The sequence below is a fragment of the Ranitomeya variabilis genome, chromosome 7 (assembly GCF_051348905.1).
Source record: "Ranitomeya variabilis isolate aRanVar5 chromosome 7, aRanVar5.hap1, whole genome shotgun sequence".
In the NCBI taxonomy this organism is placed as follows: domain Eukaryota; kingdom Metazoa; phylum Chordata; class Amphibia; order Anura; family Dendrobatidae; genus Ranitomeya; species Ranitomeya variabilis.
In genome coordinates, this window is record NC_135238.1 from 22356936 (window position 1) to 22375515 (window position 18580).

At 46.7% G+C, this 18580-nt stretch overlaps 1 protein-coding gene across 2 annotated transcripts in view; it reads left to right on the forward strand.

The window, feature by feature from the left end:
- The first annotated feature begins 2729 nt into the window (after positions 1–2729).
- RAB26 (RAB26, member RAS oncogene family) overlaps positions 2730–18580 on the forward strand; it is a 184899-nt gene continuing 169048 nt past the window's right edge. The window contains exon 1 of one of the 2 annotated variants that reach the window (XM_077274469.1): positions 2730–4346. In XM_077274469.1, coding sequence (XP_077130584.1) covers positions 4173–4346 — 174 coding nt within the window. In that variant the 5' untranslated portion in view covers positions 2730–4172. The remainder of the gene's footprint in view (positions 4347–18580) is intronic. The other variant, XM_077274470.1, reaches the window with a different exon arrangement.

Here is an 18580-nt window from a genome sequence, read left to right on the forward strand (position 1 = left end):
GCTGAATGTTAGGAGGCTGCGGCCTGAGAAGAGACAAAATAAAGGAAAGAAATGGAAATTTAGTGAATCTAAAATAGAGTGGAAAAATAAAAATGTACAAATATCTGAAGAATTACCTCTTGTGAACAGCAGGGGGCAGTGTTGAACCTATACATTTTGCATATCACCAACCGCAGTAGAAGGTCTGTCTATCGATAGATATTATAGCTATTGTCTATGTATGTATATATTTATTTTATTTTACTCATTTATATGGCACCATTAATTCCACAGCACTTTACAGACATCATCGCTGTCCCCGATGGGGCTCACAATCTAGATTCCCTATCAGTATGTCTTTGGAATGAGGGAGGAAACCAGAGAACCCAGAGGAAACCCACGCAAACACGGGGAGAACATACAAACTCCTTGCAGAAGTTGTCCTTGGTGGGATTTGAACCCAGGACCCCAGCGCTGACCACTGCGCCAATATCCATTTACTATCTGTTATCTATCTAGATTTATCTGTCTCATATCTATCAGCATTCTCTATGTATGAATCGATCTCTTTATTCATTTACCTGACTTATTATATGTGTCCCCCCACAGTCTCCCGCTCTCTCCATGGAAAGGTTCACTTGCTCTTGAGCAGAAATGTTGACACCTCTTCACATAAGTCAATCAATACGTCTGTTTTTGGGATGGAACTTTCTTTCTTTTCACTCCTTTCTCTTAATTCTCTCTCCTCTTCCTTCTTTCTCTCTCCCCCTCCATTTTTCTCTCTTACTTCTCTTTCTCTACTCTCTCCCCTTCCTATATCTCTCCCTCTCACTGGTCGCTCTCTTCTCTGTTATCTCTCGGCTCTCTCCCACTTTTATCTCCCTTTCTTCTCTTTCTCTCTGACTTCTCTTCTTTGTCTTTTCCTCTCACTTGTCGCCTTCTTCTCTGTTATCTCACTTTTCTTACTTCCCTTTATTTTATCTGTCTTCTCTCTCTCTCCCTATAACTTGTCACTCGCTTCTCTTCTCTCTCCTCTCTCACTCATCGCTCTCTTCTCTCTCCTCGTTCCTTGAGGGAGGCTCACGGATTACAGGAGGAGCTGAGGGAGGCTCACGAATTATATAGGAGGATCTGAGGGAGGCTCACGGATTACAGGAGGAGCTGAGGGAGGCTCACGAATTATAGGAGGATCTGAGAGAGGCTCACGGATTACAGGAGGAGGTGAGGGAGGCTCACGGATTACAGGAGGAGATGAGGGAGGCTCTCGGATTAGAGGAGGAGCTGAGGGAGGCTCACGGATTACAGGAGATGAGAGAGGCTCACGGATTACAAGAGGAGATGAGGGAGGCTCACGGATTACAGGAGGAGGTGAGGGAGGCTCACGGATTACAGGAGGAGCTGAGGGAGGCTGTCGGATTACAGGAGGAGGTGAGGGAGGCTCACGGATTACAGGAGGAGGTGAGGGGGGCTCACGGATTACAGGAGGAGATGAGGGGGGCTCTCGGATTACAGGAGGAGCTGAGGGAGGCTCACGGATTACAGGAGAAGATGAGGGACGCTCACGGATTACAGGAGGAGCTGAGGAAGGCTGTCGGATTACAGGAGGAGGTGAGGGAGGCTCACGGATTACAGGAGGAGGTGAGGGAGGCTCACGGATTACAGGAGGAGGTGAGGGGGGCTCACGGATTACAGGAGGAGCTGAGGGAGGCTGTCGGATTACAGGAGGAGGTGAGGGAGGCTCACGGATTACAGGAGGAGGTGAGGGGGGCTCACGGATTACAGGAGGAGGTGAGGGAGGCTCACGGATTACAGGAGGAGATGAGGGAGGCTCACAGATTACAGGAGGAGGTGAGGGAGGCTCTCGGATTACAGGAGGAGCTGAGGGAGGCTCACGGATTACAGGAGGAGGTGAGGGAGGCTCACGGATTGCAGGAGGAGGTGAGGGAGGCTCACGGATTGCAGGAGGAGATGAGGAAGGCTCACGGATTACAGGAGGAGCTGAGGAAGGCTCACGGATTACAGGAGGAGCTGAGGGAGGCTCACGGATTGCAGGAGGAGATGAGGAAGGCTCACGGATTACAGGAGGAGATGAGGGAGGCTCTCGGATTACAGGAGGAGGTGAGGTAGGCTCACGGATTACAGGAGGAGATGAGGAAGGCTCACGGATTACAGGAGGAGATGAGGGAGGCTCTCGGATTACAGGAGGAGATGAGGGAGGCTCTCGGATTACAGGAGGAGCTGAGGGAGGCTCACGGATTGCAGGAGGAGATGAGGAAGGCTCACGGATTACAGGAGGAGATGAGGGAGGCTCTCGGATTACAGGAGGAGATGAGGGAGGCTCTCGGATTACAGGAGGAGGTGAGGGAGGCTCACGGATTACAGGAGGAGGTGAGGGAGGCTCACGGATTACAGGAGGAGGTGAGGGAGGCTCACGGATTACAGGAGGAGGTGAGGGAGGCTCACGGATTACAGGAGGAGGTGAGGGAGGCTCACGGATTACAGGAGGAGGTGAGGGAGGCTCACGGATTACAGGAGGAGATGAGGGAGGCTCACGGATTACAGGAGGAGGTGAGGGAGGCTCACGGATTACAGGAGGAGGTGAAAAGGTAGAGAAAACATCTGCCCGGCATATTTACATAACCCCGCCCCTGCAGTATTCTCATAGGCTGATATGTTTACTTTCCCTAGGGTTGCCAATATTGATTGGTTATCGCATTTGTCAGTCAGTGCTGCGCCACGCCCTCTTTGTAGAGCTGGTACCGGCGCCTCAGAGAGGTGAGAGGAAGCGGCGACGGCGGCGGTAACATCCCGGGAGCAGCAGCGGCACCGAGGACACGGGGGTTGTACATCAGTGCGGGGGTGGCAGGACACGGAGGGAGGTCAGTGTGGACCTGGGGAGGAGGTAACGCAGGTGGTCTCAGTGCCGGGGCTCAGTGCAGCCTATAGAAGCCGCTGCCAGTGTGCACACAGCCCTGCAGTGACGTTAGGGGGTCATCTTATTAGACCTTGATATTATGGTGCCGAGCACATTACTGTCTGAGGTTGGGTGCACGCCCTGTTATATTTAGGGTGCCTTTATATTAGATGGAAGGTGAACGTTATATTACACCTAGAACATTCACCTTTTATAAATGTAGGGAAACATCCCCATTAGACTCTGCGTTTGGGGTGCAGCTTCTGTAGAACCCATTGCTTTAAAGTGCACCCTGCATTACCTACATTACACTTTAGGGTGACACCAGAAGGTTAGGGTGCCGCCTTTGTACCCCTGTCGCACTGGGGTGCACGCAATATTACATTTAGGGTGCAAACCATAACATTAGTAGATTAGGGAACTGATACATTAGGGGGCTCTGTGTATTACAGGCTGCAACCCCTATTACATTAGGGTGCAACCCCTTGTACTGGGGCATAGACCTTATTAGAGGGAGAGTCTATAGCTACCTGTTGCATTAGAGTGCCCCCTATAGCATGCCATCCTGTTAGGGAGCCCCATAGTGTGCCACCCACATAGACTATTATATTGGGGTGTCCCCGATAGCGTGCTATTATATTAGGGCTCCCCCGATAGCGTGCTATTATATTGGGGTGCCCCCGATAGCGTGCTATTATATTAGGGCTCCCCCGATAGAGTGCTCGCTTCATTTAGCTGCTTTGCACTATTAGATTAGGGGGCATCCTGTGTTTTGCAGGGGATCATGTAACTTCGGGGAGAGTTCCCCAGATACGGAGAGCGCAGCATTGAGAGACAAGGTGAAAAGAGACATCTAGGGAGTGCAGAATAAGGGAGCGGAGCAGCGGGCGACAGATTGCTAATATCAAAGAGACATCAGCTGTCAGCGCAGAGAGCGCGGTGAGTGACAGGCGACGAGGAAGGGGGGCAGCAGGAACCGCTGAGGTTAGACAGCAGTGTACACCGGAGCCGGCGAGGAGAGGAACTGGAGAATCAAGCAATCGAGCCCTGGAGGGTTAATTTTTGGCTGAGTCTTGACCCCTGTGACTAGTGAGCGTCATACAATCTCTTACAATTGTGGACACCCGCAGAGACTGCGACTTGGATGTTAGGGGTTGTTGTCTCGTAATCCTCAACATCCCCCAAGACACTAAACGAAGCGCAGTGTGAAAACCTGCCACCTTCTGGGCGACTCTGGCTGTGAGTGACCCCTAAGACAGTGACTCCGACCGGCCGCATCATGTCCAGGAAGAAGAGTCAGAAGAGTAAAGGGAGCAGCTCTCCGGCCACCTGTAGCGTCCCACCTACCAAGGAGAATGGCAAGGCGGCCGCCGAGACCCAAAGCAATGGCATGGCCATGTCCGGGCGCCCGTCCCTCAGCAACAGCGGAGAGTTCTATGACATCGCCTTTAAGGTGAGACCCTTCTATAGGTTCCCTGGGTTGTATCGGTGGAGGTCTCCCACATGGAGGAGGCAGAGACCGATCCCAGAAATGTAGGATATGTGGGAAATATTTACCTAGAAATGCAGAACAGTATGATCTATCCATCCATCATAAAGGAGCTTCCGTCATCTCCACATACTCATCTTCCTTCATCCTTGTGGTTCCCATTATCTATCACCTACCTGGTACATACGAGATCTCTGCCTATTATAGGGCTGTCAGATCCAGTGTAACGCCGGCCGCCGGGAGTGTCACCAGTGATCAGATACATGCCACTCATGGCATCAGTGTCTGCTGGGGGGTGACGGCGTCCGACGGTCACACTGGGTGCTGTGAGGGCCACGTAGTGTCAGTGATTGTTCCATGACCGTATGACAGCAATTCACCAGAATAAGGAGAAGGAAGGATCTGCGAGCTCCATGTCCGGTAATAATATCTACAGATGTTTACAAGGGTCTGAAGACATAGACGGATATTACAGGAATAGCCCAAATATTGGTCCAGGGACTAAGATCATCAGGATCATAATCACTGCAAAACAGCCCAGAGTATATTATATATAATTATTACTCTACAGGTAGAATGTATTATCTAACTTTCCAATTTCTTTCTTTCCAATTTCTTTCTTTCTCTCTCTTTCCCTGTCCTTCATATTCCTTTCCTTTTTTATCTATCTATCTATCTATCTATCTATCTGTCTGTCTGTCTGTCTGTCTGTCTGTCTGTCTATCTATCTATCTATCCTGACCAGCACCTCCTAAGTGTGAACATGTGCAAGCTGCCAGACTTCATTATATAGAAAAAAGAAAGCACAGCAGCACTATGTATAAGTTTAGGTCATGTGAAAACACAGAAAAACTTTAAAAACATATAATCTAGATTTTACTACTCCAAAAAATGTTTTTAACTTTTTTTTTTAGACTTACGGAAATGAATGAAAATAAAGGTTCTTAGTGCATAAATTGGCCAATTCATGTATGCCCATCAACCACGGCAAGGTGACCTCCCTCTGATGGGTCCCTGCTCTACTGTCCATCCATCGTATTTTGGTGGATGGTTCTGGTAGAGTATCTATATCCTTTAGACACGCATGTTTGTAATCGAGTGTCGTTAAACCCCCAATGTCCTGTTTGCCTTCTCTAGCCTTTTGTGTTGCGCTGCCTATACCTGTAACTGACTGTGTAATGAGCTAACTGAGAATCTATCATTGCGCTCACCATGACGATCTGGCAGTGAGTTTGTATCTCTATTATCTGTCTTTTTTGAGCTCTTCCCAAGCTGGCAGCCTGTATTGGAGGTGTTATTGGTTGTCACCCACCTTTCCCAGACCTGTGTGGCTAGACGAGCTTTATCGCCTGGGACAGAAGAATTTTTCTACAATGGATGTTGCAGTAAATGTAATTCAAAGAAAAAAATGTTACTTGTTAGTCCTCATTCACACAATTTGGATTTCAGGGTTCTGTACCAAATTCACAGACATTTCTGACGTTAAATGAGCATTGTACTAATTTGGACGTTTTCCACATACCATACTTATATTTTCTGCAGCTGTAATTTTTCAATAACTTCCTGCTCTGCAAATCTGACATTTCTACACCCAATTCGCATTGGGCTTTGCCATAAAAATCTGATAGATGGGGGTCCTCTGTTTACCCTGCTCTGTCTTGTAACGCCGGTCCAGAGAAGCGGCTGCACATGCGCAACACTTACTAAGTCTATCTTAATCCATTTTTGACAGGACATGCCATAAAAATCCTAAAGAAGTGGCTCCAACCCCTAAGACCCCTATTTCCTTGAGATTGGGGCTCTGTCTTGTGACTCAGGGCATGGAGAAGTGGCCGTGGTGTATGTGCCACGCTTTCTATTCACCTCTATGGGATTGATGAAAATTGCCAAGCAATTGTGCTCGAGTCTGCTAAACCCATTTCAGATAAGACATGCTATAGAAATCCTAAAGAAGAGGGTCCAACCTCTGGGACCCCCATGCTCCTTGAGAATGGGGCTCTGTCTTGTGAGAAGTGGCTGCGCATTCGCGATTCTATTCACTTCTATGGTATGTATGAAAATTAACAAGCGATTGTGCGCAAGTCTGTCTAAATCCTTTTCGGACAGGACATGCCATAAGTATCCTAAATAAGTGGGTCCAACCTTGTGGCTCATCTCGAGGCACGGGAATGGAAAAGTGGCTGCGCATGCGTGATGCTTTCTATTCACTTCTATGGGATTGCCGAAAATTGCCAAGCAATTGTGCTCACTTATCGAATAGAGAGTGCCAACTCTGCACCGCAGATCCGGAGTGTCTAAACCCAATTTCGAACACGACATGCAATAAAAAAACCTAAAGAAGTGGGTCCAACTTCTGGGACCCCTGTCTTACTTGAGACGGGGGCTTTATCTTGTGACGCCGGGAGCAGAGAACGTCCCACTTGCTATTCACTTCTATGGGGTTTATGAAAAGTGCCAAGCAATGGTGCTGAATTAGTGACTAGAGATGGGCGCGTGCGAAGCCATTTCGACATTCATAGGAGCTCCGAGACAGTGGTTTGGGTTCCCCTAATACTCCTTTAAGGGTCTCGAACATTTTGCAGAAGAAAAGCAGTGTTTTTTTATTGCATCAGGTGCAATCGGTGGGATCCTCTGGATCGATGAATTACGCCTTGACGCCGCCTGTACGGGTCTGACACTGCCGGCACTTACCGACCTCATGGCGCCTCCCCATCAGAATCAGCCGTGAAGCTTTCGGAGCTGAAGTGGGGTCCGCAGATTCTGTTTTTATCCTGTGGAGGGAGTTTACATCATATACATTTGTCAGAGATGGAGAGAATTATCGCGCCATCACGAAAAGCTTTTCTGGAACATTAAACGCTGTTGGGATTCAAGAATAAGAGAGACAGACGCTTCCCCGGAATACAAAATACATTTCCTTCCCAAAAAAATACATGGATGTCAGACGTAATTATTATTTTTTTTTTTAGAAAAATCTCATTATTTTATTTTCAGGCTGGAAGCATTTGCAGCCCCTGGAGGGGAAGTGGGAACAGCCGTCTGTAAAATATGTTACTGGTCCCAGTGGCGAGGAAGACCGGGAGAGAAACAAAAATAAAAGTTATGTTGTATTTTTAATGGAAATTCTTACAAAGTTTTGCGCTGAATTGGAAAGATGAGTTACAGAGCGGTTAATATTTTATCATAAGGATAATTTGGAGTCACAGGAGAGAAATGAAAGAATCCCCTCCTTTCTTTAAAAACGGAGATAAAGCGGGGCGACAACTAGCACGGCTCCCATAGAGGTCGTCTCCTAACGTTTTCCTGTGCCCCCCGTAACTTGAAGTTCTTGCTGCGCGGCTCCCATCGGACTTGTGACATGCGGCTCGGGGACTTTTGGCCGTTCCTCACACACCTCTAACGAATACACTTCTGATACATCCCTCACTTCTATAGTGGCAACTATATTGTTCCATAGCTGTCCCAGATATCGTATGTGCCGTCTCTCTCGGAACGTCGCAGAAAAAAGGAACACGTCCTAAACCCCGGAAGAGTTGGCAAATCTCGTAAACACTGGCAACAATTTACTTCTTATTAAAAATCTCGGTTCTCAAGAATGGAAGGAGTTATTATTTTTCATGTTTATTGCTCATTGCTTAGATTAACAGCCTCCTCGGGGATAGCCTTTCTCCTAGACAAGGAACACAGCGCTTACAAGATTTTTTTTTTGAATGTAGCTTGTAAGTTCTGCGCCCCTTGGCTAAGAGAGCGGCTACTGTTAAGGTGGCCAATAACCCAAGCGACAAGCAGCAAATGGCGACCTGAACAGTAGCCTCTCTCCTAGGCAAGGAGTGCAGCACTTACAAGCTCAGTGTAGAAGAGCAGCCAATCCGGCCAACTTCAGAGCAGCACTTACAAGTTCTTTAAAGAAGAACTTGTAAGCGCTGCACTCCTTTCCTAGGAGAAAAGCCACTGTTAAAGTGGCTGATTACTGCTTATTGCTTGGGATATTGGCCACCTTAACAGTAGCCTCTCTCCTAGGCAAGATCGCAGCGCTTACAAGCTCTTCTTTAAAAAAACTTGTAAGTGTTGCTCTGAAGTTTGGCGGATTGGTTTCTCTTCTATACTGAGTATGTAATGGCTTTGCTCCTTACCTAGGAGAGAGGCTACTGTTGAGGTGGCCGACAGCCTAAGCGGCCAACTTAGTGTCAGCCTCTCTCCTAGGCAAGGGTTACAGCGCTTACAAATTCTTCTTTAAAGAACTTGTAAGTGCTGCTCTGAACTTGGCCGGATTAGTTGCTCTTTTATACAGAGCTTGTAAGCGCTCCACCCCTTGCCTAGAAGAGAGACTATACTGAGGTGGCCAATAGCTTAATCAACAAACAGTAATCTGCAATCTTAGTGGCAGCCTCTCTCCAAGGCAAGGAGCGCAGCGCTTGCAAGCTCTTTTTAAAAGAACTTATAAGTGGTGCTCTGAAGTTAGCCGGATTAGGAGGACGGGTTTAGTGCCCGTGTGGTCCTCTGATGCTGTAGCAATGGACAGCACGACGATGACCCTGGTCCAAAGGGTCAATCAAGGAGGAGTGTGCTCCGCTCCCTGGAACACAGGACGCCTAGAAGCTTGGACCTTAAGGCAGAAGATGAGACAACCCCTTTTAATTTTTCTCCTGCTGGTGGTTTCTAATCATTCTCTCTGGACTGACTTGCTGCGAAGCATGCGCTCATACACCGGCACAGCCGCCCCAAACTATCAGATGTACTGTAAAATAAAATAATGCCCCTGTGGATATTCCCCTGGCTGTTGAGCGACCCGCATTACTCTTTTTATTTCCTCGCTCCCGGCTCTGAGTCTTGATTGGCCGCTCTCTAATCCCGGGTTATTATAGCCGCGGTGTAGCTGTGTCCGGGGCAGCATATAATAGATCTGCACTTGTAATTCAGAGCTAAGTTCACCACCTGTAATTTTTTTCTGAAGCCCTTAATAGCGGCTCCCGAGACGCCACGTTCACGGCTTTAGAAAAAAATTGAGTTTTTCCGCGGCTCACGTTGTGTAGCCTGCTGAGGAGGTTCTGCCTTTCATGCCCGTGCTCTTTTCCTGTCTTATAAGTTCTGTAACTTTTTCGTTTTTCCATCTTGCTGTATTTTTTTCTCTATTGCTCACATTTTTTTGTTGGCATCTTATGTTTTTTTTTATACCATTTTTAGGTATCTGTCCTGTCTTGATCACTTTTTATTGCATTGTTTGGTGGGAGGTGCGGTGACAAAAAAAAAACGGTAATTTTGTTGCAGCATTTGCAAATGGGGTAAATAATTTTATTTTTGATAGATCAGACTTTTGCAGAACAACAATACTGAACTATTTTTTTTATTTGTATTTTATTTTTGAGGTGTCTGTTTTGCATTCTTGTGTTTTTTTTTTTTTACTTATGTTTTACTTTTGGGGTGATATTTGAATTTTTATGTTTGTTTGTTTTTTTTGTATATTTTTCCAAACTTTTTTTTTTTTTAACTTATTATTACCTTCCTTGGTCTCTATTGGAGACATGAACCTGCGATTGTTTGATTGCTTGGTCCAATACTAGAGCATGACCTAGCTTGTGGCTCGACTTCATAGGTGTACCAAGATGGGGGCCAATAGCAGTAGGTCCCCCCGCTGCCAAAGCTGCGCCCCTGAGATGACATCGCCTAGGGAAGGGGTGCAATGGGAGCCAGAATGGAATCCTTAAAGGGATCCTGACAGCTGAATTTATGGCTCAGTCCCTGGCGACTATGAGACTATCCTTTTTCTCTAAAATCCTGCTGCGTCAGGTTCCCTTTAAAGATTGACAGCGACATTAATGGCAGCAATGTGAGTCGGCTGTATAACACAGCTAGGACCTGGAGTGCGTGGAGCTAGTGGTGCCGACTATTATGTCCTATGGTGGGAAACAATAGCTCGGGACCACCATAGGACATTGGTCTTCATTCTGGCTCATAGAGGGGCGTCCATACCTGATTAGATTGGGTTTGGAAGAAGAAAGACCCCCGGCCGGATTGGGGAGGGCTATTTTGACTTTCCTGTGGCTTCTTTTGTAATTGATACATTGTATCGATACGTTCTGAAAGGTTTAACAATGTTGCCATTTTATCCAGAATATTTACAACAGTTATTGCTGAACTGGGAAAAATAAGGAGGAAATTGCAGACAAAAATCTGACGTTTTCTCTTTAGCGTTCTCCATTTCTGCGATAATTTGCCTCTGAATATTCCAGACGAGCGCTCATTTCACTCTCCGTCTCCCCCGATATCTCTCTCTCTCCACTTTAAATGCGGCTGTGATCTTTCATCTCCCCTCAGTCGTTCACTTCAGGACGTGATTGGATGTCGGTAATTACAACGACCTGGGTTTAATTATCGTTACGTTCGCTACATCCAGCCCCGAGGATGAGAACATTGACTGTGGATCACAATTATCTCCTTTTTGATGGGGATTCCGCATTTTTTTTTTAATGAGAAATGCTGAAAAACGACGGTTTTGTATATAATGTACGTTATTAAAGGGATTGTCCAGGACCAAGATCCTGATGACTTTTCCTTAAGATTGGCGTCTCCGCTCTTGTTCACTTCAGTGGCAGCTGCAGTACCCGAGAACGACCACTACACAGTGTATGGCACTGTGCAGTTCTGGATAGGTCATCAATATCTTAGGCTGGTTTCACACTTGCGTTTTTGTCTGCAGCGTTTTTTGCACAAAAAACGCATGCGTTTTTTCCCCCTATATTTAACATTGAAAACGCATGCGTTTTTTTTGTACGCGTTTGGTCGCGTTTTCAAACGCATGCGTTTTTTTTCTGCATGCGTTCTTTTTCAAAAATGCAACCTGTAGTATTTTTTTGCGCGGTTTTTTTGCCGCGAAAAAACGCATGCGTTTTTTCGCGGCAAAAAAATGCATTGCTGTCTATGTAAACGCATGCGTTTTTAAGCACATGCGTTTGTTTGCGTTAAAAACGCATGCGTTTTTATAGAAAAAACCCAGAAAACAGACTGAAAAGCCACCCACCACCATCAAGGTGATAAAGGGATCCAAACCCTAACCCTAAGGGTATGTTTCCACGGTCAGGAAACGCTGCTTTTTTGACGCTGCGCAGAGCTGCAGCGTCAAAGAAGCAGCGTCCAGATGTTCCAGCATAGTGGAGGGGATTTTATGAAATCCCGTCTCCACTATGCGTGGAAACCCGCACGCGGCGGCCCTGCGACTACGGACATGCTGCGCGTCTTTTCAGATCGCAGCATGTCCGTTCACCTTGCGGGGACGCAAGGCATATCACAGGGCGCTATGGGAGAGAGCGATCATCCCGGATGTGAAGAGTTAACACATCCGGCATGATCGCGTCCCAGAAAGGGGGCGGGGCTTAGCGCCGAGCGGCTTCGCCGCTGCGGCGATACCGCCGGCCATCCTGACAGTGGAAACATACCCTAACTCTACCCCTAACCTCACCCCTAACCGTTTAATGAACATTTTCTGACAGTCATAGTGCCACGTATTTAAGTGCCACGTATCACTTATTTCAGTGCCACGTATTTCAGTGCCAAGTATTTCAGTGCCACGTATTTCAGTGCCACGTACCACGTATTCAGTGCCACGTACCACGTATTCAGTGCCACGTACCACGTATTTCAGTGCCACGTACCACGTATTCAGTGCCACGTACCACGTATTTCAGTGCCACGTACCACGTATTTCAGTGCCACGTATTTCAGTGCCACGTATCACGTATTGAGTGCCACGTATTTCAGTGCCACGTACCACGTATTCAGTGCCACGTACCACGTATTCAGTGCCACGTACCACGTATTTCAGTGCCACGTACCACGTATTTCAGTGCCACGTATTCAGTGCCACGTATTTCAGTGCCACGTACCACGTATTCAGTGCCACGTACCACGTATTCAGTGCCACGTACCACGTATTTCAGTGCCACGTACCACGTATTTCAGTGCCACGTACCACGTATTTCAGTGCCACGTATTTCAGTGCCACGTATCACGTATTCAGTGCCACGTATTTCAGTGCCACGTACCACGTATTCAGTGCCACGTACCACGTATTCAGTGCCACGTACCACGTATTTCAGTGCCACGTACCACGTATTTCAGGGCCACGTATTTCAGTGCCACGTATCACGTATTTCAGTGCCACGTATTTCAGTGCCACGTATTTCAGTGCCACGTATTTCAGTGCCACGTATTTCAGTGCCACGTATTTCAGTTACGTTTAGGGGATAGGGGTAGGGTTAGGGTTAGGGTGACCAGGACATTCTTCTAATAAAAAGCTACCCCTAACCCTAACCCTAGCTAATTCTACTATTAGTGGATTTTCTAGTTGATTTTTTCATGGGGAAAAAAAAAACAAAAAAAACGCATGCGTCTAAAAAGCGCGGCATTTTGCCGCGATTACATGCGTTTTTTCACCACATGCGTTTTTTCAAAAACGCATGCAGATCAAAACGCAAGTGTGAAACCAGCCTTAGACCTGGACAACCCCTTTAAGAGTCCTGGACATCAGGACTATTATTATTTGGCCACTAGATAATTATAATTAAGAGTGAATTTTATTCATTAATCACATAGTGACCTCTAGCCCACTAGGGACAATATTTTTCAACTCGCTAGACCAGCTTGCATAATATCTATTGAGGTTTCCATCCAGATGTATTATTTATTAAATCTAGTAAAACTATCGAAAATATTTTTTTAGCAGATCACAGAACCACCATAGGATATTATGCCATAACTCACTAGACCACCAAAAAAAATGGCATTAACTCAATAGACCACCTAAGTGCACTAGACCAACAAAGATGTTATAGTATAACCCACTAGACCACCAGGGTTATTCTTTATAAATCAATTAAATCACCAGTGTTATTTTTACGAATCCACTAGACCACCCGGAATATTCTTTATTAATCCACTAGACCACCAGGGTTACTCTTTATTAATCCATTAAATCACGAGTTATTTGTACGAATCCACTAGACAACCAGGAATATCCACTGGACCACCAGGGTTATTCTTTATCAGTCCAGTGGATCACCAGGGCCATTATTTATCAATCCACTAGACTACATAAGTGGGGGAAAGATAACCCACTAGCCCAACAAAAATGGTGTAGCATAACCCAATACACTACCAAGGTTATTATTTATCAATTCACTAGACCACTAGGACTGTATTAGTCCACTAAACAACCAGGGTTATTCTTTATTAATCCACCAAACCACAAAGGTTACTCTTTATTAATCCACTAAACCTCCAGGGCCATTATTTATCAATCCACCAGACTGCCTAAGTTGGCAAACAATAACCCACTACCCCAAGTATGCTCTAACATAATCCAATAGACCACCAAGATTGCTATTTATCAATCCACTAGACCACCAGGGATATTATTTATCAGTATGACTAATGACGTACTTAACACAAGAAACGCATCAGTTGTTTCTAAAGTACGGGAATACTTTTTTTTAATGTATCCAAAATACAGATTTATTATTTTACTAGTAGAAGTGCCGATTTTTCTTACTTCAAATATAGTATCCGTTGACCCACAAGGTCACCAGGGATATTATTTATTAAGCCATTTGTCTATTATTTGTATTTGGTGGCAGAAGGCTCCACCTTTAGGATCTGGTGGTTCATCCAGACATGACTTTTGCTAAATTCCCAATCATCGTGTTGCACATCTGTCATTTGCTCCCAAGACGCGTTGTAAATGGCTGGAACACTTCATTGGTATGAGATCGTGTTTTATAGGAGTCCTCGTCTGAAGGACTCACTATTTATTCTGAAGACCGTCCGTTTCAGACACAGTTGCAGCCGTGCATCGATTAATTTACCAGAGCAAATTAATGAGGTCAAGTGCATCTTTCCTCCAATATGTCTGCATGAGAAATGGAGGAAAACGCTTGTTGTAGGAGCTCAGCATTGGGCGTATGGATCCATGACAGATGAGTCAGTGCCAATCACTTATGACTGATGAGCACAAGATCATTGCCACTGAGATGCCATTTTGCTTCACTTACCATTTTGCACCTATACAGTATTGTTTAGCTCGTATATATACTGTATGTATATTTATATACATAATATATGTATAATATAGTGATAGGTGGGAAGTTACATGGACAGTCGTGCAATTTTGACATTTAAAGGGATAAGTCACTATCTCATAAATAGTATTTTCCCAGATAGAGCTGCATACATAGAAATTAGCTCTGTAAATTAAGCCCTTTAACATGAACCTAAAACTCATTAGGTGGTGAATTTGAAATGCAAAAAATATAGTGTTACAGGAATTAATCGATTTGCTGCATCTTATTTCTAATTGGGAGAAAGGACCTGAAAGTCCTAGTGGTAGGATCATACTTATGGCTCAGCTGGTGATGTGGACTGGCTAAGCCATAGGTATGGATGAACAGATCGGACTGGAGACAGTGGTGCAGTGAGATGCTACCAGTTAAAGAGGCAGCGTGGCCCGGCGCTGGAGCAAGTACAGGTAAGTAACATCACCTCCTCTGTGGACGGGATGAGTTGAGATCCATGGACAGCCCCTTTAAATCGATGAGCCCAGTGCTGCTGTAGTGTTACCTTCTGAGCCATCACGCTTCTGCAATTGACTCCTAGTAGCGCCAGAGATAAGTGTTATTTGTATGTCCTCAGATCTATATTGTTTGGTGACACATTTGGAGGAGTTAATCTCGCGGTTCTCACTGATTGACAGAGCTCCTTACTTGTTAAATATCCTCCGCATGCAGGAATAGGGGCGGCAGAGCCGTAACACGCCTGAGTCATCCCACTGATGGTGCCGGCTCCTCTCGCTTCCTGACACATGGAGCTCTGAGTTCTCAGAATCTGCATCTTAAAGACTATGGACACATTTAACATGGAGACATAATATTTCTAGATGTTAGTGGTGACCCTGAGTTAAAAGTAAAGTTGCACCAAGTTTCAGGCAGCCCCTTTCCTTCCGGACCCCTTGATGTGCAGTTTTCCAATTGACCATAGTATCTGACTTTTGTCACGTGGGGTGGTACTATGTGCTTTCCTCCTTATCTACACTCCTAGACACAGTGCAGCCTGTGTAATCTGCCCTCCCTGAAGACTCTGATGCTTTTCTTCTCTCTACACTCTCTGATCTGCCTAGCACTGAAGGAATGGAGAGAAAAGTAGAGAGAGCCATCAGCAGCCAGGTGGAGTGTCAGAAGCAGCAGCACAGCCAGTTATGTACAAATGCTTCACAGGCTTTTCCTTTCCTCATTTAGGCTGACAAATTCTGATTTTTGAGGAGCGTGTGTGATTTCCCCCAGCCCTGCAGAGTCTTATATATGTGCTGGCCTCTCTCTATACATAGATGAAAAGCCTGCATGACTCTCCCCTCACTCCCTGCACTGTCTTTTGTGTGCTTTCCTCCTAATCGACACTCATACATACAGGGCATTCTGAATTATCTTCCCTCCCTGAAGAGATACAAGCTTTTCCTCCCTCTGCACATTCTGTTCTGCCTAACACTGAAGGGAGGGAGAGTGAAGTAGAACAAGACCTCAGCAGCCAGAAGGAGTATCATAAGCAGCGGCACAGCCAGTTATGTACAGGGTCTGCACAGGCTTCTCCTTCTTTACTCATTTAGGTTGACACAGATACCGAAGAGTGTGCGATTCCTCCTGCAGAGTATGATGCAGATGCTGTCCTCTTAAATACACCATCTGTGGGACTCTCCCCTCCCTCCTTGCACTGTCTTGTGTGTGCTTTTCTCCTTATCTACACTCATAGATACAGTACAGACTGTGTGATCTGCCCTCCATGAAGACTATGATGCTTTTCTTCCTTCCGTACACTCTGATCTGCCTAAAACTGAAGGAAGGAAGACTAGAGGGAGCCAGCAGAATCAGAGATGTACAGGTGCTGAGGTGCTGCACAGACTTTTTTGCTCACTTAAGGTTGGCACTGATACTGAGGAGTGTGAAATTCCCCTCTCCCTGCAGAGTCTGATTTAGATGCTTTCCTCTGTAGATAAATACACAGCCTATGTGACTCTCCTTCCTCCTCGCACTGTCTTGTGTGTGCTCTCCTCCTTATCTACCCTCATAGATACAGTGCAGCCTGAATGATCTTCTCTATCTAAAGACTTTGGTGCTTTTCTTCCCACTGCAAATCCTGTTCCACCTAACACTGAATGGAGCCAGCAGCAGCCAGGAGGAGTGTCAGGAGCAACAGCACAGCCAGTTATGTACAGGTGCTACACAGACTTCTTCATCTTTGCCCAATTGGGCAGTCATAACACTGATTCTTTCGGAGTGTGTCATTTCCGCTTCCTCCTCTTGCACAGACGGCTATAAGTGCTTTCCTTTCTATGTACATAAACACAGAGCCTTTCCTATTTAGACTGTCTTGTGTGTGCTTTCTTCCCTATCTACAGTCGTTGATACAGTTTATAGTGTATGATCTGCCTTCCCTGAAGACTTGTTTGCTTTCCTCCTGTGCCTAAAACAGAAAAAAAAGTGAAAGTAGAGAGACCAGTGTGATCTACATCAGGAGCAGCAGCACAGCCAGTTATGTGCCGGTGCTGCACAGACTCTACAACAAATCAATAACTAGGACTGCAGAGAACATTTGCATTTAGGGAGCAAATGAATAGTAAAAAAAACCCCATCTAAGCAAAGTATTAATTCAAGACTATTGGATGCTTAAGTCTAGGTCGCTCCGCTCACAATGTCAGATTCCCTTTAAATGCTTTAATTTCTTGGACCAAAGGGAACAGAAACTCCTACTCACTTTATATTGACCTTCAGAAAGGCGGCCGGCTTGTGTGTCTCCTCCGAGAATCGCTCGCTCTGTTTCTCCGCTCGCTGCTGACTTGTAACGGAGTGATCGCTCATCTCTCCTTTAAGGCCGGTTTCACACGTCAGTGGCTCCGGTACGTGAGGTGACAGTTTCCTCCCGTACCGGAGACACTGACACACGTAGACCCATAAAAATCAATGCATCTGTTCAGATGTCATTGATTTTGTGCGGACCGTGTGCGGACCGTGTCTCCGTGTGCCAAACACGGAGACATGTCAGTGTTCGTGGGAGCGCACGGATTACACGGACCCAATAGAGTCAATGGGTCCGTGTAAAACACGGACCTCACACGGACATTCTCCGTCTGGGGTCCGTGTGGCGTGCCGGAGACAGCGCTACAGTAAGCGCTGTCCCCCCCACATGGTGCTGAAGCCGCCATTCATATGTTCCCTGTAGCACCGTTTGCTACAGAGAAAATATGAATGATAGTGTTTAAACTAAAGATCCATGTGTCCGCCGCCCCCCCACCCCCTGTGCGCCCCCCCCCGCTGGTCAGAAAATACTTATCCGGATCCCCCGTCGGCTGTCGCTCCTTCCTGGTCTGGCCGCGCCTCCTACTGTATGCGGCCGATTACACTCATGAATATGTGGCTCCACCTCCAATAGGGGCGGAGCCGCCTATTCATGAGTGTAAATGAGCGGCCCCACGTGACCGCATACAGTAAGCCGCGGCCAGACCAGGAAGGAGCGACTGCCGACGGGGGATCCGGGTGAGTATTTTCTGACCAGCGGGGGGGGGGCGCACAGGGGGTGGGGGGGCGGCGGACACATGGATCTTTATTTTAAACACTATTCTTCATATTTTCCCTGCAGCAAACGTTGCTGCAGGGATGATATGAATCGCAGCTTCAGCACCATGCAGAGTGGGTACCACACGCTCCGTGTGGTACCCACTCGCCATACGGGCGGCACACGTGTGCCGCAGGTATGGCCTCCGTGAGTTCCCAGGCACACGGACACGGATAACTCCGGTACCGATTTATTCCGGTACCGGAATTATCTGGACGTGTGGGACAGCCCTTAGGGCTGTCCCACACGTCCAGATAATTCCGGTACCGGAATAAATCGGTACCGGAGTTATCCGTGTCCGTGTGCCTGGGAACTCACAGAGGCCATACCTGCGGCACACGTGTGCCGCCCGTATGGCGAGTGGGTACCACACGGAGCGTGTGGTACCCACTCTGCATGGTGCTGAAGCTGCGATTCATATCATCCCTGCAGCAACGTTTGCTGCAGGGAAAATATGAAGAATAGTGTTTAAAATAAAGATCCATGTGTCCGCCGCCCCCCCACCCCCTGTGCGCCCCCCCCGCTGGTCAGAAAATACTCACCCGGAT